The following is a 27,320-nucleotide window of genomic DNA, read 5'->3' as shown; positions in this document are numbered from 1 at the left end:
CCTGACACTATTCTTCTAAATGACAGTATTAAAAATTATGATAATAAAACAAGCCAAACAACACTCTTTGCATACATGTTCCTTGCAAAAGGCACCCTAAAAGACAATACATGTTAGAGCTGCACAATATATCGATTCAGCATCGATATCGCAATGTGCGCATCTGCAATAGTCAAATGACAAGATATGCAATGTTGAGATGAGATTCTAGTTGAGCTGGTGTCACAGTTCAGAAAGATTTGTGGAGTCAATGCAGAGTAGGGCTGTGCGATTAATCGTAATTTAATAGCAATCGCGGTTTGAAATGTTGCGATTAGCTAAATCGCAAGAGGCTGTGATATGAAATGTATATGTATTATTTCATTTTCCCTGCTCAGAGCAAATGCGTGACTGCTGTCTGTGTGTGATAGACTTACTAGCCAATAGAGTGCGCACAATTGAGTGATGAGTGTCTTACTAAAATTCAACAAAGTATTGCCAGTGACACTCAATCTAGAAGCAAGCAACAGCAAAGTACAATTTCAGAGTTGTTTTAGCCTTGTTAGTTTGCTGAGTGTTCCGTATTTTTTAAATACAATTTTTTGTTTGTAAAATAAGCTACACTATCTACCTAATTTGAGTTGTTTAGAGAAAGGTATAAGGTCACTTTATTTGTGCTTACTGTTTGCTCTAGAGAAAAATGAGTGTTTCATTTCTCAATATTTAAATATAAATTTGGATGCTTGTTTAAGTAAATATCTTCTCAGTTCCTTTTTAAACTAACACTCACTGCATTTTTGCAGTAAGAAGCTACGATACAAATTATTGATCTGAGGCTTGACTAAAAAAAAAAAAACCCAAAAAATGCAAATCAAATTGAAATCGCTAAATCAGTCATATATATATATATATATATATATATATATATATATATATATATATATATATATATATATATATATATATATATATATATATATATATATATATATATAAATTAAAAAAAATGCAATTAAATATTTTCCCAAAATTGTACAGCCCTAATGCAGAGTTTAATCATAATAAAGTGAAAGTTTACGGTCTAGAAAATTGATACCCACTGGGGGAGCCTTGGTGATTTCCAAAAATCGAATTAATTTTAATAAACTATTAGAATTACCATATTTTTTCCACAACCTACAGAAAAAACAACATGCAAAACAACATGCAAAATAAAAAAAACATCAGCCTTTTGATTTAGATTTTTTTTTGCGACCCTTGGGGTGATTATGTTATATTAAAGACACAATTGACACCTTTACAGCACTCATGTACATTAAAAACAAATAGAGGCTACAACTAAAGATGGACAATTGTCTCTGAGTGGCGTTCTTCAAAATTAAATTATAAATAGACTTGGGACTATTGGTATGTGTCTGCCAGTGTGTAAGGTTTATATATTTACAACAACCTCAGAGGATATTTGCTACCACAAGTCACTGGCATTGTAATTTTGGGGGTCGCGGGCTGAAAAGTTTGGGAACCCATGGTCTAGAAGGTCTGTGACTGAGAAGTTGTAGCTTGTAATTGTAACTTGTTTATTATGAATGTTTCATTCCACTATAGAATCATCCCAATCTTCAAAAATAAAATAATTCTAAAAAGAGCTATTTAAGACATCTGGTGAAATTGTATGCATATCACAATATGTTGCAGAAAAAAAAAAAAAACATCACAGATATCAGATTTTTTATATATCATGCAGCCCTAAATCATGAGAAATATTACTTTATTAGGGACTTTATAAATTTATAATTAACTCTATAAACTTTATAAATAACTAGTTTAGTTATTATTCCATATTTCCACCAAATGTCTGTTTAATCTTGGGCTGCACAATAAATCGTTTCAGCATGGATATCACAATGTGATCATTTGCAATAGTTACATGATCGCAGGACCTGCAATGTCAAGTTCAGCTTCAGTGAATTCATTCCTCAGGAAATTTGAGTGGAATTATAGCTGACTAAGAACCATATTGTTGAGTGATTGTGAAGATAAACCCTAATAGAACGAAAGAGTGCTTGTTTGCTTTGTTTTCAAGGCGTATGACTGTAAGATTTCAAGTGCATTTAAATCATTTGTGTACAAGAAATTATAACAAAAAATCATTGCATTTAACTTTTATACAATGAAGACTACGCAGTTTTATTTGCTTGCATTTGATTGTTTAACCTCAACTCGAATACAGTTAGACGACAGTTATGTGGCCTACGAAATCATTCCCAAATTAAGAGTTCTTTCCACAGTGAGCTATTCAAGTCACCTAGTAAGGCTGCCCGCTCTACCAAATGGTTGACCATGTTTTGACTGTTTTAAATAATGATTGTTAAAGGGATTTAAAGAATGGCGGTTTACACGCACAGCATTGTTGGTTTACAAAAAACAAACAAACAAAATAATTAAAAAATAATAATAAATAAATAAATAAATAAAAATCAAACAAACATAATCCTACTAAAAATCCTAAAAATCTAACTACACTTGATTTTGGTTTTATTGTAAAAGCAAAGAAAACATGTTAAATGAGAATCTGAAATATTTTTATGGCATACTTCAAAAAATGAAGATGATTTAGCATTCAAAAATGTCTTATTTTGAATATTTTTTTAATAAATTGGTCTTACATTTCATATTTTCTGATTTTTCATAGTATATGTATTGATTCCGGTCTTTTTACCATATTCCGACATATCAACCATTTGGTAGAGGTTAATATTTTAGAAATTATGAAATGTGTTGAAAAAAATCCATGGAGTGTGTCAAGTAGCGCCATTAGGAGTTAAGAAATGCAATCCACATTTTTTTTCTTGGTGGGTAGTTAAAGGGATAATTATATTAATACCGAAATAAATATTGCAGAATAACAAGATATCGCAATGCTTGATTTTTTGCAATATCGTGCAGCACTAATACATTAGATTAATATTTATTTAATATTAAATTTCATGATTTTGATTGAAATGGTAAAATATTTTCAGTTTTTACCCCTGTTAAACCCCCCACTTTGTGTTTAACAGGTATGCAGCATATTGCTTTCTGTGTGTTTTGTTAGCTCATCCACCTGGCAAATTATGGACAGGTTTTTTTTTTTTTTTGGTTCCATTATGCTGAGAAGAATAGGTATGTGTGTGTGTGTGTGTGTGTGTGTGTGTGTGTGGGCGAGAGTGAGAGTGAGTGTGTTGATGGTTTTTTATGTGAAGCAATTATAATGTTTACGTGAAATATGAGTCTGTGACATTGTATTTGTTTATTAAACATTCAGTGCGAGCTGTTCTGCAACTACAAAACCGAGGCTTCTGCAATAATAAACAGGCAATTAAAAAGTGAATTACTGCAGCTCCAATTACCAGACTGACACCACAGAGCTCCACACCAACTGGGTAATTACAGGCAACAGCTCGAGCGGAACACTGGCCAACCTAAGAGCGTGCGGATGAATGTGTGCGTTTGGATATATGTACGTGCGTGTTTGATATCGGACGTTATCATCAGCTGAAACAGCAAGAGAACAGCGTTCAGAAATCTGACTGCGCTTTCTCCCTCTCTCCCTCCCCAGGAACTGACATAAGTTGCAGGTTTCAAATCGAGACGTCATGTTTATGACGGGTCTTGCATACTGCATGGTTTTATTGTCTGCCCGTGAAGGAATCCTCCGGCTGACTGACAGAAACTCCGTCTCTGGATGGGGGAGTTTAGGCTCTGCGGTGGATGTGTGGGTGGGTGGCAGCCTCGGGACGCAGTCAAGAGTCTACATGGACAGCTCTAATGCTGTTCAGTTCCTGCACGCCTCATGGGTTTGATTTTTACATGCATCATTGGCACTGTCAAAACATTTTCCTTCCTTTCTTTAATACTCTCTTCAGCTTTTATTGTCAGACCTGAGGGGGTTGGAGGAATCAGAACTAATAAAACAATAAAACCCATTGCGAAATGTAAAGTCTTCTGATTTATTTCATGTTTAGTGCAATGTAATTCAAGGACAACAGCTTGGCACAAACTGAATTTTCTACAAATCTGGAGAGCGGCGCATTATACAGCACATTACGACAGAACAATTTACTTTTGAGGATACTCGCAGGAGCCGATTCTATGCTGCTTCACAGAAGCAGTCAATACAATGAGCCATGGCTAGAACAAAAAAAAAAAAAAAAACAACAACCCAACAGCAGTTCATACGTGAAAAGAGCCCAGTGAAGAGTGAAAAAGGCAGGGAGCGCTGGGGTTTGTGGTCGTGGTAGAGCTCTGGTATTTCTCCTGCTGACCTTTCCAGGGCCAATTAGGGCTGAGCTGGGAATGAGCGGTCAGTGCTGTGCTGGCTGAAAGCCTGTCTGCTGTGGCACTTTAGTGGAAGTTGTTTTGATTTGCTTTGTGTTTTTATAACGAGCTTTCGCCTCCTGAGCACCTCCAGGGGGTTTAGGAGACGATGAGGCTTAGGCTGAGGGGTGCGTGAGCGTGTACCCTCTCCTCAGCTTGTATATGTGTCGATCGGTGTGTGTGTGTGTGTGTGTTTGATTTGCATTTTGTGTTAGAAAAGCAGAGGAAACAATGGGGAGAAAAATCAAAGACTGGATAATAAAATAACGCAGGGAAAAAGTAAATAAAGTAAGTAAGGAGTGTTTAGGAAAGAAAAAGAAGGTAAAAGTTATACAGGAAGAAAGAAAGAAAGAAAGAAAGAAAGAAAGAAAGAAAGAAAAGAAAGAAAGAAAGAAAGAAAGAAAGAAAGAAAGAAAGAAAGAAAGAAAGAAAGAAAGAAACAAACAAACAAACAAACAAAGAAAGAAACAAACAAACAAAGAAAGAAAGATGTGTGGTATATTAGAAATGATATATTATATTATATACAGTTGAAGCCAGTTTTGTTTTTTAAATATTTCCCAAATGATGTTTAACAGAGCACGGAAATTTTTACAGTTTGTCTGATAATATTTTTTTTTCTGGAAAAAGTCTTACTTGTTTTATTTCAGCTAGAATAATCTTTTTAAAAACTATTTTAGGGTCAAAATTATCAGCCCCTTTAGCCTTTTTTTTTTTTTTCAGATATTCTACAGAACAAACCATCATTATAATAACTTGCCTAATTACCCCAACCTGCCTAGTTAACCTAATAAACCTAGATTAGCCTTTAAATGTCACTTTAAGCTGTATAGTAGTGTCTTGGAAAATATCTTGTAAAATATTATTTACTGTCATCATGGCAAAGATAAAATAAATCAGTTATTAGAGATGAGTTATTAAAACTATTATGTTTAGAAATGTGTTGAAACATCTCTCCGTTAAACAGAAATTGGGGGAAAAACTAAACAAGGGGGTTAACAAGTCAGGGGGGCTAATAATTCTGACTTCAACTGTATTATAATAATATATAATGGAATTATAATGGTATATTAGAAAAGGGTTAATGGCATATTAGGAAGGAAAGAAAGGGAGGATGAAATGTGAAAAGAGATAAGAAAAAGATAAGAAAAAAAAACAGATCTGAATAGGCTAAATAGATATACAAATGCAAATATATATATAAGGAGTGATGGGAAATGAAAAAACTGGAAGCAAAGAACAGAGAAAAGAAAGAAAAAAGGGATGGTTATCGTTGTCGCCTCACAGCAAGAATGTCGCTGGTTCGAGTCTCTGCTGGGTCAGTTGGCATTTCTGTGTGGAGTTTGCATGTTCTCCCCATGTTCACATGGGTTTCCTCCACGTGCTCTGGGTTTCCCCCACAGTCCAAAGACATGCAATATAGGTGAATTGATTAATCTAAATTTCCAATAGTGTATAAGTGTGTGCGTGCGAATGTGAGCGTGTATGGATGTTGTATGGATGATGAATAAAGGGACTAAGCCGGGGGAAAATGAATGAATGGATTAATGATATATTAGAAATATGGAAGGAGGGAAAAAGATGAATTGTGAAAAGAGAAGAAACAGATTAGAAAAGAAACAGATCTATGAAGGAAGGATGAATAGATGGACAAATGCAATAAAATGTAAGGAAAAAAACTGGGAGTAAAGGAAGACCGGAGAAAAGAAAGAAGAAAGGGATGTGGGAGGAAAAGGAAGATGATGAGGGGTAAAGATGAACTGAAAAGAGGGACAAATAAGAATGATGAGCAGAATGTTAGAAAGGAAAGTAAAACGAAAGTGGATATGAACAAATTAAACGAACTAACAGGAGAAAAGAAGGTAGAATGAGGGAAGAAGGAAGAACAAAAATCCAAGAGGAAACTAAAAGGAATGAAGAATGAAATGAATGAACGAAAGAAAGGAAAGAGATGGAAAATAGGTTAAATTAAAAGGAAAAGGAAAGGAAAAGCAGGAAGAAAGAAAGGGAAATATAGCAAAATGAAAAGAAGGAAAAACCATAGAAGGAAGGCAAGAAGATAGAAAAGAAATGAAAGGAAAAACAGGAAAGAAAGTGCTGTGTCGACTTTGAGCGATGAATTCATATATAGCTCTTTTATTAGAAGGAAGCATGTGTAATAATCTCTGCAGGTGTGTGTGTGCGTGTCAGTACGTCCAGTCTAAGCCTCCCTGAGCCCCATGTGTGAGCTACAGTGACATAATGAGAAATCTCTCTGGAGGTTTGGCTTGACTGGGTTTAGATTACACACCACAGCTATTGTTCCTTCTATCTCTCCCTCTCTCTTTCTCCAGATTCTCTTGGGAGAGTGTATAGCATTTAAAGAATCAATCACCTCCACACTATCAAGGGGATGATAGGTCTTTCTCATATAAACTTTCACACACACACACTATAGAGTGCAGCTTGCAGCCCTGTGCAGTCACTCACTGTCTCAGTACGTTTGCTGGTAGAGATGCTGTATTGTTCTCAGTGGAATATCACAGTCAAATGCATGCAGTCTTTGACCACTCTGCTCGTCCCTTTGCCTCTTTTAATTCTCTCTATTTTCAGGGCAGCCTATACGCTTTGAATTCTCTGCCTCTCCGAGTATCATATTTAACCAGGCACATCACCATTCACCAGTAAATCCAAGCCATCCTCTCATTACAGCAATTCGGGCCTCTCAAACCATAGCTCTGACATAAAGGAGTGCAAAAAAGATGAAGCGATAGATAGAGGAAAATTACTCAGCCCTATGAGCTCACTTACTCCAACTCCATTTGCAAAGATGGAGGGGGAAGAAACAGAGGCAGCAAACTACAGCAGCGCACATGCTGATTACTAGCCTTCGGAAACGCATGCAGAAAAGTATACTCGCACACAAATGTTTTTTTAAACAACGAGGGGGAGGGATGTTTATCCTACGCTCTTCGATTTTACACTGCGAGTTATATAGGATCTGTTTTTCTGGAGGTGTGAGAGAATACAGAGTTATACAGTGTAACTATCTAAATGTAGCTTCTGTTGTATTTGTCAGTGCAACCGTAGAGGAAAGGGGAGATAAAAGTGCAAGACTGCAGCAAAATCAGAAGGGGGAAAAAAGAAGACGATGGGTTTGACTTTAAAAACACTGTGCGACAGCCTATGGTAACTTCTGATAATTTGCCTCACTTTCTCCTTTTATTTTCAGTTCTCATTAGGGCTGTGCGTTTTGGGGAAAATATTAAACTGTTTTTATTTTTTGACAGATATTTCGATTTTGATTTGATTTGCTATTTAATTTTGTAGTCAAGCTTCAGCTTAATAATCTGTATCGTAGATTCTTACTGCTAAAACGCAGTGAGTGTTAGTTAAAAAAGCAACTGAAAAGATTTAAACAAACATTTATTCAAATTATTTTTAAATATTTAGAAAATTCTCAAGAGCAGGGGTTTCAAACTGCTGACCTGCGGGTCATTTGCGGCCCCTCCTCCTCCTCCTCGCGGCCCACAACTAACGTCAAAAATATAATGAGTTTTGGCTCCCCCACAACATATATGTTTGAATTACTATTATTGTTGTGCAGTCGTATATAGCCACTTGTTGTTTTGACCCCCCACCTACTGGACATTTAAAAGTACTGTACTACTGTATATGTTCGGGTTACTTTCGGTTTCTCTCAGCGCGTGGTCGAAAGTACATGCAGATGCAGATTATTTCTGGGGCCGATGTAAATATTGAAATTTATGTCCGCAAGGGCTCTATCTTTACTAAAGCTCTATTTTTCAAAATGTCCAAGGGTCATTTGATTATAATTAGCTTTATACCATCTGTATTGTGTTGTACAAACACATCTCCATGGCTTAAACGTTATGCTGATGGTGCAAACATGAACATTTTGCTAATATTCGATTCAAATGGCCTCGTTTGATAGACTTTCCTCATATGCTTATTAAGATTTTCATGTAAAATTTGACTGCTGGGTGAATTTAACATGTTAAAGGTTAAATTCCCCCTCTTTGTTGTAGTTTTCTTTTAAAAAGAATGATATTGAGAAGAACAATTGCCAGTTATGTCACTAAAGTTACCCAATCTGCTTTCTGCTGTTCTTGCGCTGTTAAACTTTTGGTTAGCAACAATTGATTGGGACAGAATAATAATTATTTTTATGCCTATTATTAAATTGAAGTATTTTCATAGCAATTGAAACTACCTCTTCAATATGTACAATAAGAAACAAAAAGAAGAAGCTTTGACTGGTCATACTCTGGGGAAGAATGTCTGAGTGCATCAATTACGTCAGGTTCCCACTTTATTCTTGTGCTTGAATGTTAAAGCAGCCCTCCTATGAATTGTCAGTCACTGATATGGTCCCCTGCCAATTTGAGTTTGAGACCCCTGCTCTCTAAGCAAAAATAAAATGACTTTACCTTTCTTTAAACAAGTTGAACTCAAATTAGGGAGATAGTGTAGCTAACTACAAACAAAAGAAAAAAATAATTAAAAAAATACAGAACACTCAGCAAACTAATATGGCTGATAAAAGCCTTTCTGTAGCTTATATTGTCTAAAACAAAACATGAGCACAGATGCTACGCAAAATATCATGATGTTAAACGTACAGCTGTCGTACTGTCCTCCAAAATGGCTAAAATAAGTGTGAGACGGAGGTGTTTATCTCCTATCCTGCATTTAGAGGAGTTTTTTTTTTTAAATCCCTCTTTGGTCACTGCATAAAAGGCACCGTGTCTCTAGCGGGGTAGTGCATTATGGCATTAGTTATCTCCTGGGTGGGGTTGCACCAGCTGTTCGTAATTCCTTTCTAAAACTGGAAGGTAAAGTCCACATTAGGGGCTTTGTAACTACTAGCTTGTTTGTAACTAAATTTGTTAACATGTTCTTAAAGCAAACCGTAGGTAATAAAAATAATAATAATTCCTTACATTTATATAGCGCTTTTCTGGACACTTAAAGCGCTTTACACATTGGGGGAAATCTCCTCATCCACCACCAGTGTGCAGCATCCACCTGGATGACGCGATGGCAGCCATATAGCGCCAGAACGCACACTACACACCAGCTGATTGGTGGAGAGGAGACAGAGAGATGTAGTCAATTAAGATATGGGGATGGTTAGGAGGCCATGATGTACAGAGGCTAGTGTGCAGATTTGACTCTTTTCGAAGGACATCCTGGGATTTTTAACAACTACAAAGAGTCGGGACCTCGGTTTAACATCTCATCCGTAAGACGACACTTACTGAGCAGTATATAGGTCCCTTCAGTATACTGGAGCGTTAGGACACACACAGAGCGCAGATTGAGCACCCCCTGCTGGCCTCACTCACACGACTTCAACTAGCAACCTAGCTGTCCCATGTGGTCTCCTATCCAGGTACTGACAGGGCACAGCCCTGCTTAGCTTCAGTGGGCGACCATGTGAGAGTTGCAGAGAGCTAACTGCCGGAAGTTAGTAGGTCATAAGCTCTCCTTAAAGTCATGCGTAGTCGCATTGAATGACGAAATATCCAATAAGAAGAATTTAAATCGTTAAATTGCTTTAAAAATCTGCAACTAATATCTCTCTCTCTCATTCTCTCTCTCTCTCTCTCTCTCTCTCTCTCTCTCTCTCTCTCTCTCTCTCTCTCTCTCTCTCTCTCTCTATATATATATATATATATATATATATATATATATATATATATATATATATATATATATATATATATATATATATATCTCCTGTCCTATGAAAATGAAATGACATTTTATTTTTACAGTACATTACATTAGTCAGTCACTACAGACGACACACATCACTGTGAACGTACAGGAAATACACATGAAGTTACCAAGACATTAAACTGTCATTTGTGACTTTGAAACTAAAATATTTCAATATTACCGATGTCCTATATTTCTTTGATATTAATTTGTCTATTAATGCTTCTGAAGCGGCAGACGCCATCGTCCCACATCGTTCATGCTTTTCTATTTGTTTGGGGGTTTTTTTGTGGGCGTTCCGCATACTTCGGTTGCAAAATCTGATTGGGCAGAACGAAAGTGTGCTCACTCAGTTGGCTAGTAATACTGTCACAGACAGACACCATGCACACATTTGCTCTGGGCGAGAAAAACGAAATAATACATATTATAGAGCGTAGCCTCTTGCGACTAGCTAATCGCAACGTTTCAAATCGCGATTCGGTTTTGATTAAACTGTTCTCATTTTGGTGGGAGAGAGGGCACATTTGTTGGTGAACACAGACAAAGGTGTACACACTTTTCTGCACTCCACATAACCTACTGTTAATGGTTTTTAAATGGTAATTTTGCTGCAACATCAGAACCCGTGCTGTTCTTAAACTCTTCGTCGCGGCATACTAAAACAGTGCTGGAAGCAGGTAGGGCTGGACGGATTTGCAGTTTGGCTGAGAAGGTGTCCGCTGGTGCTGTAAATAGCGAAGCAGACACATAGCTGGAAGCGGCTTCAGTTTTAGTTTATTATTATCAGAGCTTGAGAATTATGCTCAGCTGCGAACAATGTCACCAAATATTCTCCGGCGAAAGAGGACCGGAGGTTTTGAGAGGTTTAGATTAGCTTGGCCGGGAGGGGGGTAGAGGCAGAAGCAATGGACCCTGATGCGCTGCCTTGCAGCCTGGGGGAACGCATACGAGCAGCGGGGCTCTGTGATCTCAGCACACCCTGCCATTAGAGATGCCAGCTGTGTCACACACACATAAACACACACACGCGCAGAAAAGAAAAATATGACAAAGACAGAAGGAAAGAGTGATAGGGACAGAGGCAAGGAGGTAGAGAAGAAAAACTAAGAGCCTTTCAGAAAGGATGATAAATGACTCGTCTCACTTCACAAGCTTCCGCTCTCTTCCTCCTGCCTCTATTCAATAGTGTATTTTTTTTATCAAAGCATAATCTGTGAGGATAATGCTGAGAGGCAGCCAGGTCTCGTTATATAAGTGCAGTGGATCACATACTGACAGCTCAAGCCCCTCTGCACACACAGCGTGGAAATTGTCCTGATAGTTTTAAACAACCAGCCGCAACGTGACATTAGAACACAAACTGGGGGGAAAAAATCTGGTGCAATAAAGCAGAAGGTGTTCAATTTATACTGTATACCGGTCTCAGGAGTGGTGGCCGGTGGGATTCAACGGCAATGTAGAAGTAATAGAGTTTTAAAGGAGGTGGGGGTGGGGGGTGTTCGTTCTCTGTGATGGCCCTGGGGTCTAATAGTCGTACAAAACCCTGTCCACTGTCCCTTCTAAATCTAATTTATTCAATTTAGCTGGTTCGCTGCATTAAATCCATATGCGGACACATAACATGGTACGGTGACCACAGCGTAATTTGAATATAATTTCATCATGTCAAAGGTCAGCTCGAGTCGGCATGCACGGATGTGGCCTTTCGAACGTGAGAGGTTAAGGATGTGGCCCTGGTGCTTATATAAACACAACCCCGCTCGATGGCCCCTAGAAATAAAACAAAGGCGCATGTATTTGAGCATAGTCAGCGTAATGGGAGGCTGAATCGCTGGTCGCTAAGTGATTGTGGTGCAGCCAATATTATGCTCTCAAAATTTGTACTCTGCATAATGCATCTGCATAATGTTCACAAACACCTCTTAAAGTTCGCATTTGCATCCTGACCACATAATTGCACAAGTACACTCTCAGACCTCAGCCAATTACTGGGAGATTACAAGAGCATGATATCGTTTCTTATGCCGAAATTGCAACACACACAAAACAGAAGCTCTAAGAGTGAAAGGTTACTGAATGGCAAAGCGGTGAGAGGGTGAATGTGGCTGTCGAATAAGCTACGCACCATGTCCTGCCCGCAGGGGGGCGTGGGATCTGGCGGCAGGCACGAGGTGATGAGGCATATGTTGAGGGACGTACAGCTCCCCAGGCCCCTCTGCCAGAGCTGACCCCAAAGTCAGCGGTGGCAGCCAGAGAGCTAGGCGCAGGCTGATGCGGAGCAGGATGGAAGCAAGACCACCAGGTGCCCTGCCGGGCCACAGACGCAGCATGCTACCGGAGTGCAAGGACTTTAAAGAGGGGCGTCCTCAAACCACCTGGCAGCCCATGTCACTCTCAAGCCTCGGATCCTGACCATGCAAGAGCCCAATCACCAACGTAGAAGCAGAACAACGGCATGTGCCGAATCCACATGGAGAGGGAACTTCCACAGAGTTCTTTGAGGTATGGTAAAAAAACCAAGTAGCTAACTTCAGAAGGTTAATGATCCTGGGTTACATTCCTCTCTTCATGGCATTGAAAAACACAAAATCCTGCAGGAGAAAAAAGGAAAGAAACCACAGAATCCGATCCAGTACTCCAGCAAGGTAGGGGTAGTGGTGTATTGGAGAAGAGGGAGAACAAAGTGAACAGCCTTCGTTAAAGACCTCCCAGCAGTCCAGGACTTTTCCAATGCACTCTATCACCTGAATCCCAGCTGTATCCCATGAACACAAGGCTGCATCTCTCGTTATCCCTGTAGAGAGAACAGGAGTGGAGCAGGGAGACTACCAGAAGCGGTGGCACACACAAGACGAGATCGCCGCTGCAGCATTTAACTCAATACAGAGTGCCTCTCCCCCTCCCCAAACGACGAACACAGTCTCTCTCGCACACACACACACACACCACGAGAGCTGCTGCTTCTGCTGCTGCTGCTGGCTGGCTGAGACTGCACTGCCTCTCAGAGGAAACATTAACAGACAGACCAAAGGAGAACAGGAAGACAGAACCAAGAAAGGGCAAGAGTGGTCAAGTGGTCCTCGTGCAAAAAAGGGTGGTCAGAGTTTCTGAAAATGTCAGAGTGAAGAAAGTCCTTCCTCTTCTCACACTCCACACAGTGCCTCTGTAGCGCTAGCGTTTCAAAGCAGCATGCTTAGAGGAAAAGACCCTCTGAATGAAGAGAAGGGGAAACAGAAAACTGTGAGGCTTGGCTGAGTTTTCCTCCCCCTCTTTTTCTCTCTCCCTCCCCCTCAATCATCAGGGAGGCGCGTGCAGCTGTGGAAAAGGGGTAGGGGGGGGTGGAGGGGGGGGGTTCTCGTGTCTCGTCCTCCTAATCGTTCTTTCTCTCTTCCTGTCTTCGTTTCTCCTTGACAGAGGGGTGGCTTGAAGAGAGTCCAGCTGGAATTCAGAGAGAGTAAGCTTGCTCTCTCTTCACAAACTAGTCAAACCTTGATATACTCCTCCCTTTTTGGCCATTGTGCAGCTGAATAAGTTCTTTCACTGAAAGGACAGTCATTGGGTATACTTCAGTACCACGGATAGCGCCTGGCTTCATTCAGTTGTCTTCATTCAGTCTTTTCCCACTTGCAAAATCCAACAATAGCTTTAAGGCTTCAAGCAACTATTATATGAAATTATACACATTATATGTAATCTGATTTTATCAGAATTAATGTGAAGTTGTTTTACAATTTTGCTTTCAATGAAACATGCAGCTTCTCTAGTGGTTTTGCTTCAGAACCCATATATTTGTGGGAGAATTGATTAATTGGTCTTAGAGCAAAGCCTCATGGGCAGAGTTATGGCATGTTTGCACTTCAAGTACTCAACTTTTAAATCCTGGCTTGAAGATCTTTCCCAAAACCACAGCTCAGCCCCCCCCCCCCCCCCCCCCCCTTCTTAAATTATATATTTAAGAAAAAGATAGATCTTCCTGAGAATCTATCCTGGAGGCTCTATCTACTTGGCATTATTAGTTCGAAATACACTACAGCCAAAATAAATGGTGCCAGTAAGAAAACTGTACAGTTTTGATTAAGTATGAGAGAGAGAGACTATCAGACATGTTTCAATCCTGATTTTGTACCAATTATTGCAGTATTACTGATTTTTTTACTGTATTATTTTATTATTTTTATTTTTTTGGTGTTTACAGGCTGTTCAAGATCAAAAAGTTCAATAAAAAAGGAATCAGAAAGAAATATATATATATAATATCAATATTTAAAAATATACGTATTTTTTGTCCTTCCAGTTAAAGTCAATAAAGTATTAAACAATGGCGAATCCTATTAGCTTTCACTGTATGGACAAAAACAGAAGCCACACCAGCTTAGGAGGGCTTATTGCTTTTATTGACTTTGTACAGATTTATGGCTAGCATTTAGTTTCACTTCACCCCTGCTTTTTATGACTGTTCACAACCAACTTGTTTTGGACGACTAATCCAGTTGAAGACTCCATCTAGTCTACTAGAAATTAAAATGGCTCAGCCCATATTAGCAGATTTATTATCAGTCAAAACCCTGAATCAAAAGCATTTCTGGTTCATTAGTGAGTTTTTCACTGACAAATGAAGCCCACATTACGAATGATATTTTTAGTGACTGTGCTAGTTACTCATTGTGCGCCCTATGTTGTGGGTGTGTGCACTTGTGGGTTGAAGGAGGAAGTCTGCAGGTGTGCTTCTCTATAGAGACTCCAGTTGGAGTGCGAAGAAAGACGCACTAAAAGTGACACTGGTGTCATCTCCTCTCACACAAGGAGATGGTTGCTTCTCCCTCCTCTCAGCATCGTTAGCACTGTATAATTAAAGTTGACAAAGCCGGGTGATCAGAGCCGCCTCGCCAGGGGCTCCAAGACAGACTCCAGCAGGAGCCCAAACTGCTCTATTTGGAAGACAATTTTATCACTGTGACTTTAGCAATACCCAGTGTTGAACATGAAATATCACAGCTCCAGAGGTTTTATTAAACAATTTGGAAGGCAATCTGTTGTATTCATAGCAAGCTAATTGTTCCTTGTGATATTAAAAAAAATTTGAGAAGCCAGCCTGCAAACATAACGCTTTCGTTTTCCGTTTGCAACGCTGCCACCTAATGGCGAACACTGGCTATTGCTTTGAGCCCAGGACACTTGCTATTCTCCAGCAGTCACATGTTTCAGCCAATCCATTTCTTTTTTCAGCTGACCTCAAAAGCAGATTCAAAGGAAGTAGAGCATGTTTTAATACTGGTGCTTCCATTCTGTGGAGGAAAAAAAGGCTTTAAGTATTTTAAACAGTAGGGGAGAAATAAGTGGAGAAGTCCGTTTTTTCTTCCTTCCTCTCTTTTTTTGCTGCTGCTTTTGTGTTTTATTATGATCCGTTATATATTTTTTTTGTGTGTGAAAAGAAACGAATGATTCATGAAGTGAAAAATAATGAACTCCACAATCATTTGCTTCTAATTTTCCTTCTCCCTTTCTAAATCTATTCGTTGACTACAGGAAGCATGATTCAGCTCCCCCCACCCATGATGCTCCAGTAAGCGATGAGGTGTTGTTTATTAAGAAACAAGATCTTCGATAAGCAAGAAGCTAATTAAAAATGAATCACATCTTTAAATACATATTGTCTGGTTAGAAAGCAGACGGGTGTGTTGTCGGCATGAATAGCACGATTCAACAGATTTAATATCATGTCTCACGTGAGTATTTCCTTATCTCTTCATGCTTTTCTCTATTGACGTGGTCAGTTTTTAATCTCGTAAGTCTTTCTTTTGTTAACTGTGCTCTGCCTCATTATTAGTACTGACACCAAATGATTAGTTTTAATTCCACAAACCTATTTCTGGCATTTTTTCTGTTGTATTATTTGAAAATCAGCTGTTTGAGTCCATGTTTGATCAGTCTAATGGACCAACCTAGTGCTCATTATTGGATGCCATGCCAGCAAAAAAGAAAACAACTACGAAAAACCTGGAAAATTCTGTTACATAATTCATATTTGTTTGTTTTTAATAAAATATGAAATATTAATAACTATTTTAATATATTTGTCATTATAAAAATATAAATAATTAGTATTTACTTTAGTAACTAGTAATTAGTAAATAGTATTTTATCTTAGACTTTTAACTATTTAAAAAAAGATAACCTTGTTAGGAGATTTTATATATATATATATATATATATATATATATATATATATATATATATATATATATATATATATATATATATATACATATATACATATATATATATATATATATATATATATATATATATATATATATATATACATACATACATATACACACACATTATAAAGACCCTCAAAATAATTTTTTCTCAGACTTTATATTTCTTAAGGAAATAACTTTCTTTGTTATGATATAAAAATACATTGTTTTTAAGCAATCACAAGCAAAATACTTTCAGAAATCAAATAAAATTCCATTAATTCCAAAGTGTTAATACTGGAAAAATGTCTTGTACATTTCATAATGTTATAGTTACAAAAATATGCAGTTAAACATGTTAAAAGAAGTTAAAATGCAGTAAAACAATCATAATTAAGTTGCGGATCAGATATACTTTAATAAAAATCTAATTTCAGTTGAATAATGTAAAGTTGAAATCAAAACTATATACAGAATTTTAATTATGAGGGTTAATCAAACATTGCATCATATTCCATTTACAGTGCTCAGTATATATAAGTACACCCCTCACAAATTTTTTAAATTCATATTTTTAATAGGAAGCTATATAATATTTGTGCAAATAGATTAGATTAGTCAGTACTGAAGCCAAATCTGAAGCTTAAAACTAGTACACACAAATTTACATATGTTATAAAAAAAATATATAAAACAAATTTTAAAAAGAGGAGAAAAAAAAAATGAAGTAAAGCAAAACAAAGCTAAAATTTGGTAGGTTGTATTTTGTTTTGCAATTTTTTGCTTGAATTTAATTGCAATATCTTTCAATTTCTAAATATGTTTGGTGACTAAAATATTATTTTAATAAATTTATCTGTTTAATAAATCAGTTTTGTTTAAATTCACCAAAATACATTGCCTATATTCACTGAGAAATGGCTAAAAATATTCATTTTCAAAATGGGATGTACTCAATTATGCTGAGCACTATATAAACACAATTAACTTGTCTCTAGCTATCCATTTTTAATCATATTTGGTGTGTGGCAAGAGTTAATTCTGGACACTCTTTCCTGCAGGGAACTGTGTATTGATCAGTGTAGTGTGTGTGTGTGTGTGTGTGTGTGTGTGTTGTGCAGGTCTTGAGGTGGAATGATGTGTTCATGTACGTCCATGGCTTAAACCCAGCCTCAAACCCAGGCTTTACTTTCAGCCTCTATGCTCAGACAAAGCTTCTTTCTCTTTGCACTGCCTTCACGGCCTGATGATCACTGGGCTTCTTCACATCTAAATAAGCCTGTGTGTGCCCGCGCATGGGCATATGACCATGCAGGAACATTAATATTGTGTGCACATATCCTACGCTGTTCCTCCTCACACAAATAAATACACAGCAAAAAGAAGGATTCTGTTTTAGAATCATTTACTAAATATAAAGAAGTAATAATAAAACAATATATTGATACTTTTGTCATTATGTAATGTCATGATTGGATTTTTTCCTTTTTTTGCCCAAGGCATTATTTGATTAAATAAAATTAAACAACAACAAATAGAATTAATTTGGCCTTTATATGTAAAAAAACAAAAATCCAGTCCATTATTTCATTATCTCTAAAAAGTAAACAACAACAATTATAGTTATAATAATAATAATAATGACATCAACAACAACAACCACAATAAATATTATAAATTTGGCCATTATCTCTTTAGATAAAATTTAGCTTGTCAATTTTTTTTATTTAGCTTTTCTACATATGTTCTTCAACTAACAGTAGTAATTTATGTTGGTCCTTTATGTTACCCTCATGATATAAATTACTATATGTCAAATATCAAATATTTGAAAAAACAAATACTATGTTTTTAGCAACAGGTTTTAGTAGGTCTTAAAGACCCATGAAATACTCATCATTCTTTCAAATTACTTATTAGATTAATTACTTAATAGATATTCTATTAATTAATTTCTTTCATTTTGGATTGGTGTGTATGGCACACATTTAGTTGTCGAAAATAATTAAAAAAAGAAAATAATTGTGATTATTGCATGCAAAATAAAAGATTTTTTTTTACATAACATATGTTTGTGTGTTGTGTATATTCATAGTTTTTATATAAATCCACAAAAGGCACAAATACACATAAAACATAACATTTACATAAAAGCAAAAGTATTTCCATATACAGTGCACAGCATAAGGAGTACACTTCATAATTCATTATTCATTTATCAGTGAATATGGTTAATATATATTGGTGCATTTATACAAAACTGATTTATTAAACAGATAGACTTAGTAAAATAATATTTTAGTCATAGAACATCTTTAGAAATGGAAAGATAATACATTTAAATTCATGCAAATATTGCAAAAAAAAAAAAATACAAACTACAATATTTCAACAAAATTGTATATATTTTTTGTTCCTCTTGATTTGATAATTTTGAAAATTTATTTCATATTTTTTTCCCTAACATATAAATTTGTGCTACAAATTTTCAAACAATTATTGTAAGTTATTTTGTTAGATTAGCTCCAGATTTGGCTTCAGTACTGACTAAACTAATGTATATGAACAAATATAATATTGTAAAATATCCTATAGAAATATTAATTTAAAGAGATATTTGTGGGGGTGTACTTGTATATGCTGAGCACTGTGTATATGGGGTGCACAATATATCATTTCAGCATTGATATCGCAATGTGATCATTCACAATAGTCACATTCAAGATATGCAATGTTGAGTAAGTCTATGTATTATATTACATATTAAGTTATGATTTTCATGTGTTTTTGAGGTCTACGACTGTAATGATCTTAAAGACATTCACAATTAAGAAATTGTACTGTTTGTAACATTAATATTGATTCATTTTATTGAATCATTTTATCTTTATTTTTCAATTATTGTACCGCAATACTGTTATACTCAGAATAAGACAAACATTATTATTTAATTTAATTGTATATATATTTTTAATTGTACTGATCTATGCTTTCATCCCAACCAATCTAAAATGACTAATTCTTTCCAAACAGAGACAATCAAGTCATTTGGTAAAAGGCTATCCAATATCGCACAGCCCTATATATAGATATATATATATATATATATATATATATATATATATATATATATATATATATATATATATATAGGGTGCACAATATATCGTTTCAGCATTGATAACGCAATGTGATCATCCGAAATAGTCACATCGCAGAATATGCAATGTTGACTGAGTCTATGTATCATTTTCATGTGTTTTTGAGGCCTGTGACTATACAGTATAATGATCTTAAATAAGAAATTGTACTGTTTGTAGCATTAATAATGATTAATTTCATTGAATTATTTAAATTATTTTTAAAAGCTTCTAAAAAGGCTTTTAAAATTGCAGCACTTTTTGCAAAGAATAACCTCCAAACAAAGTTGCAGATTAGAGAGTTGGTGTCACTACATGCTTGGTGTTTAGACATTGGCGTATAGATGTTCAGAATAGTTTTTATTTTTTTATTTTATTTTTTTTGTTTTTAACTGTCATAATATGTGTATTTAGATGGATGAATAATGTTACCTGCACTGTAAAATGTTTGACCTTAAGTTTACAGTAAATGACTGGCTAATAATTGCATTATACAGTATTTTCACAGTAAGGTACTGTATATAAATTCCTGTGAGGTTCTTCATCTTAAATTTTGTAAATATTTCTAAATATCAAAAAAGTGCCTGTACTAGCATAAACATTAAAGTGTATTAATTTCTATGTTGAATAAAATATTAATGGTGTTTGAATTCCTATACCTAACGTGCAAAAGATAAAGCCATTTTACAGTAATTTACTGTAATCATGATGCTTGCCTTAATTTCACAATAAAATTCTGAATATGTAAAATTTAACAGTTAAATCCTGTAATGTGACGCTAATGCAGTTTACTGTGAAAAATTACAGTAACATGTTGGGAATTTCTGGGAATTTATTACAGTGTGTTTTTTTTGTGTATGTTTGCTAAACCCATTTGAACTATATACTGCCTACACTTGGCCAGGACGCTCTTGTAAAAGAGATTTAATCTCATTGTGCTTTTCCTGGTAAAATAAAGATTATAATTGAATAATAAAAATATTATTATTATTATTATTAGTGGTAGTAGTAGTAGTAGTAGTAGTAGTATTACTACTACTGTACCTGAATACAGTTAGACTGATAAACACTGTTTAATTTAATTGTATTTTATTCATTATTGTATTGATCTAGACGGTTTTATATGGTTTATTTTATAATATTGTTATTATGTTATATTATATTATATAAAATTTTTATTCAGATGCACATCTCTATAAAATCATCCCAACCAATCTAAAATGACTAATTCTTTCCAAATAAAGATATATTAAGTCATCTGGTGAAATGTATATATTTATACACATCTTGTCAAATATTTGCCCACACGTGCGCATTAATATATACATAATAAATATACACAGTACACACAAACATTCATTCATTCACTCATTTTCTTTTCAGCTTAGTCCCTTTATTAATCCGGGGTCGCCACAGCGGAATGAACCGCCAACTCATCCAGCATTTGTTTTACGCAGCGGATGCCCTTCCAGCCGCAACCCATCACTGGGAAACACATACACACATTCACACACACATACACTGGGGACAATTTAGCCTACCACCTGTACCACCTGTCTTTGGACTGTGGGGGAAACCGGAGCACCCGGAGGAAACCCACACGAATGCAGGGAGAATATGCAAACTCCACACAGAAACACCAACTGAGCCGAGGCTCGAACCAGCGACCTTCTTGCTGTGAGGCGACAGCACTACCTACTGCGCCACTGCTTCGCCCACACACAAACATATATTATATAAATACAAACCTTTCTATTGCATTAACAGAATCATTGCTCAGCTCTAAAATCACATGCCTAAATCGGTTTTGGTCCATGCACGATGAGTATATGACCATGCAAGAACATTAATATTGTGTGCACATTTCATACTCTCTCTTCAAATAAGCACAAAGCAAAAGCTGGATTTGCTCTATAATAATTCACCATTCAGGCTTGCATACAATCGCGAAGGTAAATGGTGTAAATCCAGGAATTTATTACATTTATCGATCTCAATATCACTGTAGATACGAGTAGAGAGAAGAAGAAAAAAGCTGGAAAAATGTGTTTCTCTTTCTAATTCTAATTAGATAGCAAAAAAGCGATGGTATCTCGGCCAGCCGTTCTCATCTAAACACACACATTGAAAGGATTCCAGCGAGGTGTGGGGATGCGGATGATGTAATGCAACCCGTCTATGTGGTTTCTTCCTCTGAACAAAGGCGGACTCTTATCAGTTTGGCAAACCCGCAGAATGGATTAGCTGTGCATGGCTTGAGCCTGTAATAGATCTTCTCCGTAAACCATCTCAAGGACTTTCAGATTCCTGGCACTCAGCACTTTCACGGGCAACAAGCAGCAGCGCTTTTCACACCAAATTCAGTCAATGCTCTATTTGGGGGTACTGCTCATTATTTCAAACCCAGACATTTGGAAACCACTTATGCAAAATATAATGGATTTCTATAGGAAACAGGCTATTGTAGTGCAGTATATTGTGATGTTTAACGTGTATGGTGCAGATCTCCGACAATGCACTGTATACTGACCCCCTCTAGTGGTGTAGCACAATACTGCATGGTTATGGCTGGATGCAGTAAGAATGATGACTGTATTCAGAAGGGAATACTAGCTTATTATTTATTTAGTGAATGCCATGCTATAGAGTACAGAGTGTTTCTGTACATTATTCTAATCAGCTTGCACTATGCCATAAACATTTTAAGTAGAAGTACCTACATTGTCACAATTTCTATGCTGCATTTTTAAAAATGTTATCTTATGAAAAGGTTTTTAGTGTTTTAATTTTAATTATTACTAATATATATATATATATATATATATATATATATATATATATATATATATATGATTGTCTCATTTTCTGTTGAGAATAAAAATATTCAATATTCAATACCCCCACCAATACAGCACAATCTGATAGTTAAAGCTGATAAATAAGCTGCAGTAGCAAATAAATATACATTTTGACCATGATTTGCAGAAAACACCCACTAAAATGTAATTCAGTGTAACAATAGCTTGCATAACATAAATAAATAAATAAATAAAGAAATAAATAAATAAATCTTGGAACGTTTGGAACAAGAATCATTTGAAGAGGTTCAGTGTAGACTTATAATGTGGTTTAGCTCATTTTTAGTCAAACATTTTACAGTAATTTAAAAATATAATAAAATGTAGTACAGCACAATTAGTTTCATCTATATATGAAAAGTTCAGATGCAAAAACCTCTAAGAGCCATCTGTAATTTTCTTCTACAATGAGCATTTTTCTGAGCCTCTTTTGTTTATGTTCAGTTGTTTCATGTTCCAAGCGATGAAAATAACCTATTCTTTGCCATAAAAGTGAAATTACTGAATCAAGACATGGGAGCCTGTGAAAAATGCTAATATTAGACAAATGTCACATGACACTTATAGGTTTTTACATCTGAACTCTTCATATTCTAATAAGTGGAATTTACTTAACAGTACATTGTAATTTACATACTGTACATGGAACATTTATTATTAGTTATTTGAATCAGACACTAAAACAGACAGCTTACTTTTATTTAATATGCTTTCTTTGTACAGTTAAAGGCAAAATTATTAGCCCTCCTGTGAAAAGTTTTGTCTTTTTCAAATATTTCTCAAGTGACGTTAAACAAAAGTGATTTGACACATTAATTAACATTTGATAACTCATTTCTAAAAACTTATTTAATTTGTCTTTGCTATTTGCTAGTTATTTTGCATGAAACATGTGTTATTCATGGTAAAGTGCAATTTAAAGGCTTAACTACGGTACAGTAGGTTAAATCGGCAAGGTTAATTAGGCAAGTCATAGCATGATACAACTGTGTTTAAAAAAATGTTAAGAGGCTAATTATACATATTTATTTCTATTTTTTATTTTATATGCATTTTATTTATTCATTTTTATTTTAACCAAACTAAAAGTAATTAGATTTTATCCAGAATATAAATATAATAGGAGACTTGGGAAATTGAAATTTAGCCTTAAACTGTATTTAATATCACTTTGTAATGAATTAATTTAATGCAGACATTAAAATGTTTTGGACCATGCTATATTTATGACCATGCTATACGGGGTTTTCTATATCTAAATAAAATCAATTTGCCGTTTATGATTTTTATCTTAAAATGAAATTCAAAAGAACCATTTTATGCAAAACCACCATTTTATATTTGCAAAAAACATTTTTTATTTCTGAGATACTTTAGACTTCACTTTCTTAATTAATCAAGTGACAACAAAGTAGTGTACTACTTTCAAAGATGCTTATTATTGCGAATTTGTACAAATTCTGTTGTGCAGGTGCTATTTTTAAAAACAGCGGGGAGCATGTGGCGTATTCTGTGCAGTCGGCAGAACACAGTATGCCAGCATTCTGTTCTGAAAATAGCCACTAGGGTCACAGAGAGTCCATTTTAATTCAATGTGACATCTCACATCTGATGCATCCACGCTAACTCATATCTTTTTGTTCTCAGTGTTTGAATAGCAAAGCGTAGAACATGATGTTTTAATATGAATTAGCCTCTGTCATTTATATATTCAACACCATTTTCAGTAGTCATCACACTTACACTGTCTCACACTTACACTGACAAACCAATTTGGGTGGTTCTGGATTAGGCATTGGACGATAACTGTTTTCAAGGTTTACAGCGGTTTGGAAAAGTCAAGGTTTTAAAACTGTCCAAATTTTCTGGTATACCTTTCCTATGGTATATGTACATTTTTATTTTTATTTTTTTTATTTATTTTTTTTTTACGACTGAATAGATATCTAAAGATGTCATTTTAAATGGTAATGAAATCAGTGTTTTTAAAACTAATAAAGACAGCAGAAGTCAAGGATTCGTTTAGCCTGACATGTTTACTGCTCCAAAATATTTTAAATGTTTCTCAAAATAAAATATATTGTGTTCAAAGCAGAATTTTTTTTTTTGTTTTTTATCCAGACATTTAAAAAGAACATAATTTAGAGCCGTTTTCGCAATACTGTGAATACTGTGATATTTTTATCCAAGGTTATCATAACGTCAGAATCTTATACCCGGCCCATGCCTATACTGGATAAGAGTGTTTTACACCCATGTCTGCAAGATGTTTGTGTTGTTTAAAAATATGTGACCCTGGACCACAAATATGTGTTAAAAAAACATTTTATAGGTCAAAATGATAGATTTTCTTTTATGCCAAAAATCATTAGAATATTAAGCAAAGATCATGAAGATACTGAGTAAATTTCCTACTGTAAATATATCAAAATGCAATGAATGTTTAATTAGCAATATGAATTGCTAAGCACTTAACCTTAAAGGCATATTACTTTAAAGGCAGTTTTCTCTGTATTTGATTAATTTTGAACCCTCAGATTCCAGTTTGTTTCAGTTCAGTTGATTCATCTTGGACAAATATTGTCTTTTCCTAACAAATTAACATTAATAAAAATGTATTTATTTAGCTATCAGATCATGTATAAATCTCAATTGAAAAAACATGTTGTCCAGGGTCACATGTAATGAAATCATTTATTATAAAAAACACCCTTCTTATATATTTTAAGGAGTACAGGTCAGAATAAGCACATTGTTTTTCACCTTTTTTTAACATAAATAAATCTGATTCCATTAACGTTATTTCTATGATAAATTAACCAAAAAAAAAAAAAAAAAAAAAAAAAAAAAAGAAAGAAAGAAAGAAAGTGTGGCCCAGGGTCACATGTAATAAAATAGTTTATTATAAAAAGATTATTTTGATATATTTTGAGTACAGGTCAGAATAAGCGCATTGTTTCAACCTATTTTTTTCCATAAACATGTCTAATTCCAGTAACAGTATTTCTATGATAATTTAACAAAAAAGTGTGGCCCAAGGTAACATGTAATGAAATCATTTATTATAAAAAGATCCTTCTTATATATTTTAAGGAGTACAGGTCAGAATAAGCACAGTATTCCAACCTAATTTTTTACAGAAATATATCTGATCCCATTAACATTATTTCTATGATACTTTAACATTTTATATTCAGAAAGTTTATTGTTGAAACTCTAATGCAGACACTTTACTTGCAATTATTATGCCTATGTATATAAAATCACTTCTGTAAATTAAACTAAAGGGCACACCAAAATGTTTTCAACTAAACTAAACTATGAGTAAATCTTAATGACTCCATCTTAAAATCAAATTAAAAAGGCCATATCTTATGCATCCATTATATCACACATATATAGCACATGATGTTGACAAAAATTATCCTAACCATTTGCACATTCACAACCACAATAGTCACCACACTGACGTTTCAGGAATACCTTCAACAACAGCAGAGCAAACACACTCATCCACTGACAAACCAATTTCGATGGTTCTGGATCAGCGCATTGTGTGTATGTGTTTGTTTTCCCTACAGTAACTGAAAAGCAAAAGAGGTGATAGACTCACGGTCATTGCAGAGTGGCCCTCCATATGATGTCATGCTGCAGTCGCAACTAAACCCCTCCCACTGCTGCAGACACACGCCCTGATTGGAGCAGGAGTCCTCCTGACAGGTAGTGCTGGGGCCTGAGGACAGCGATGATAGAGTGCAGGGACAAACAAACAGACAGAAGGAAAAAGAGAAAGAGAAGGGTGTGTAAATTTACAGGGCCTTTACAACATTACATCCAAACTAGTGAATAGTGTGTTTTTTTACTGCAGCAAAAACAGCCACACAGAACAGTCCCATCTGCTCACTCCTCATCTAGTAGCAGTGAGGACCAAATCTCGTTTTAATGACATATTAATCTTTCTTAGGCAGTCTTTAGGGATTTGAATTGGGCTAAGAAAATAATGAGAAAAAACAATAATGCTGTTATGTTCAAATTTTCTGTAAAAGAAAAACAGCGTCTCCATTTTCTTTTCCATTGTGATTACATAAATCATCACAAGGGTGCTTATTTTAGCTTATGTTATGCTGTTATCTTGATAAATGATAACCAGGACTATCGCTGAATAAAGTCCTGTACAAAACCTAGACTTTTAAGATACAGTTGAAGTCAGAATTATTAGCCCCCATGAATTAGTAGCCCCCCTGTTTATTTTTTTCCCGCAATTTCTGTTTAAGAGAGAGACTTTTTCAACACATTTCTAAACATAATAGTTTTAATAACTCATTTCTAATAACTGATTTATTTTATCTTTGCCATGATGACAGTAAATAATATTTGACTAGATCTTTTTCAAGACACTTCAATACAGCTTAAAGTGACATTTAAAGGCTAAACTAGGTTAATTAGGTTAACTAGGCAGGTTAGGGTAATTGGGCAAGTTATTGTATAATGATGGTTTGTTCTGTAGACTATTGAAAAGAAATGCTTAAAGGGGCTAATAATTTTGACCATAAAATAATTTTAAAAATATTTTAAAACTGCTTTTATTCTAGCCGAAATAAAACAAATAAGACTTTCTCCAGAAGAAAAATATTATCAGACATACTGTGAAAATTTCCTTGCTCTGTTAAACATCATTTGGAAAATATTTTAAAAATAAATAAAAATTCAAAAGGGAGAATAATAATTCTGACTTCAACTGTACATTTAGGATACGTTTTTGTTTTATTTATTTTTTTGCTATACTGAAAAATTAGACTGAATCCAAAATCATGTACTGAGTATGAACTGGATTTGAATAAATGCATTCAAGATAACCGTTGAAAATGGTATTCTATAATTATGCATATGTGTAGTAGTATAAATACAAACTTGACTCATTCTATTGAGCATCTTGGCAATGATACATGACATCAGCTCCGTCTGCTTCCTGCCATTTACAAATATGATAGCATAGCGTAAATGGCCAGCACATTTTTCATTTGTATGAATGCTTCTGTATGTTTAACTCATTTAAA

At 35.1% G+C, this 27,320-nt stretch overlaps 1 protein-coding gene across 20 annotated transcripts in view; it reads right to left on the bottom strand.

Moving 5' to 3' along the window:
* nrxn1a (neurexin 1a) overlaps nucleotides 1-27,320 on the bottom strand; it is a 317,361-nt gene that overhangs the window by 70,185 nt on the left and 219,856 nt on the right. For 18 of the 20 annotated variants that reach the window (XM_056468880.1, XM_056468881.1, XM_056468889.1 and 15 more), the window contains one exon: nucleotides 25,877-25,996. In XM_056468880.1, the coding sequence (XP_056324855.1) occupies nucleotides 25,877-25,996 (120 nt within the window). Of the gene's footprint in view, nucleotides 1-12,187; nucleotides 13,239-25,876; nucleotides 25,997-27,320 lie in introns of those variants that run through there. The other 2 variants (XM_056468895.1, XM_056468894.1) reach the window with 2 other exon arrangements.

The sequence above is a fragment of the Danio aesculapii genome, chromosome 12 (genome assembly GCF_903798145.1).
Source record: "Danio aesculapii chromosome 12, fDanAes4.1, whole genome shotgun sequence".
Lineage (NCBI taxonomy): Eukaryota > Metazoa > Chordata > Actinopteri > Cypriniformes > Danionidae > Danio > Danio aesculapii.
The sequence above is the reverse complement of the archived record's forward strand: the minus strand, read 5'-3'. Positions and strand labels throughout refer to the sequence as shown.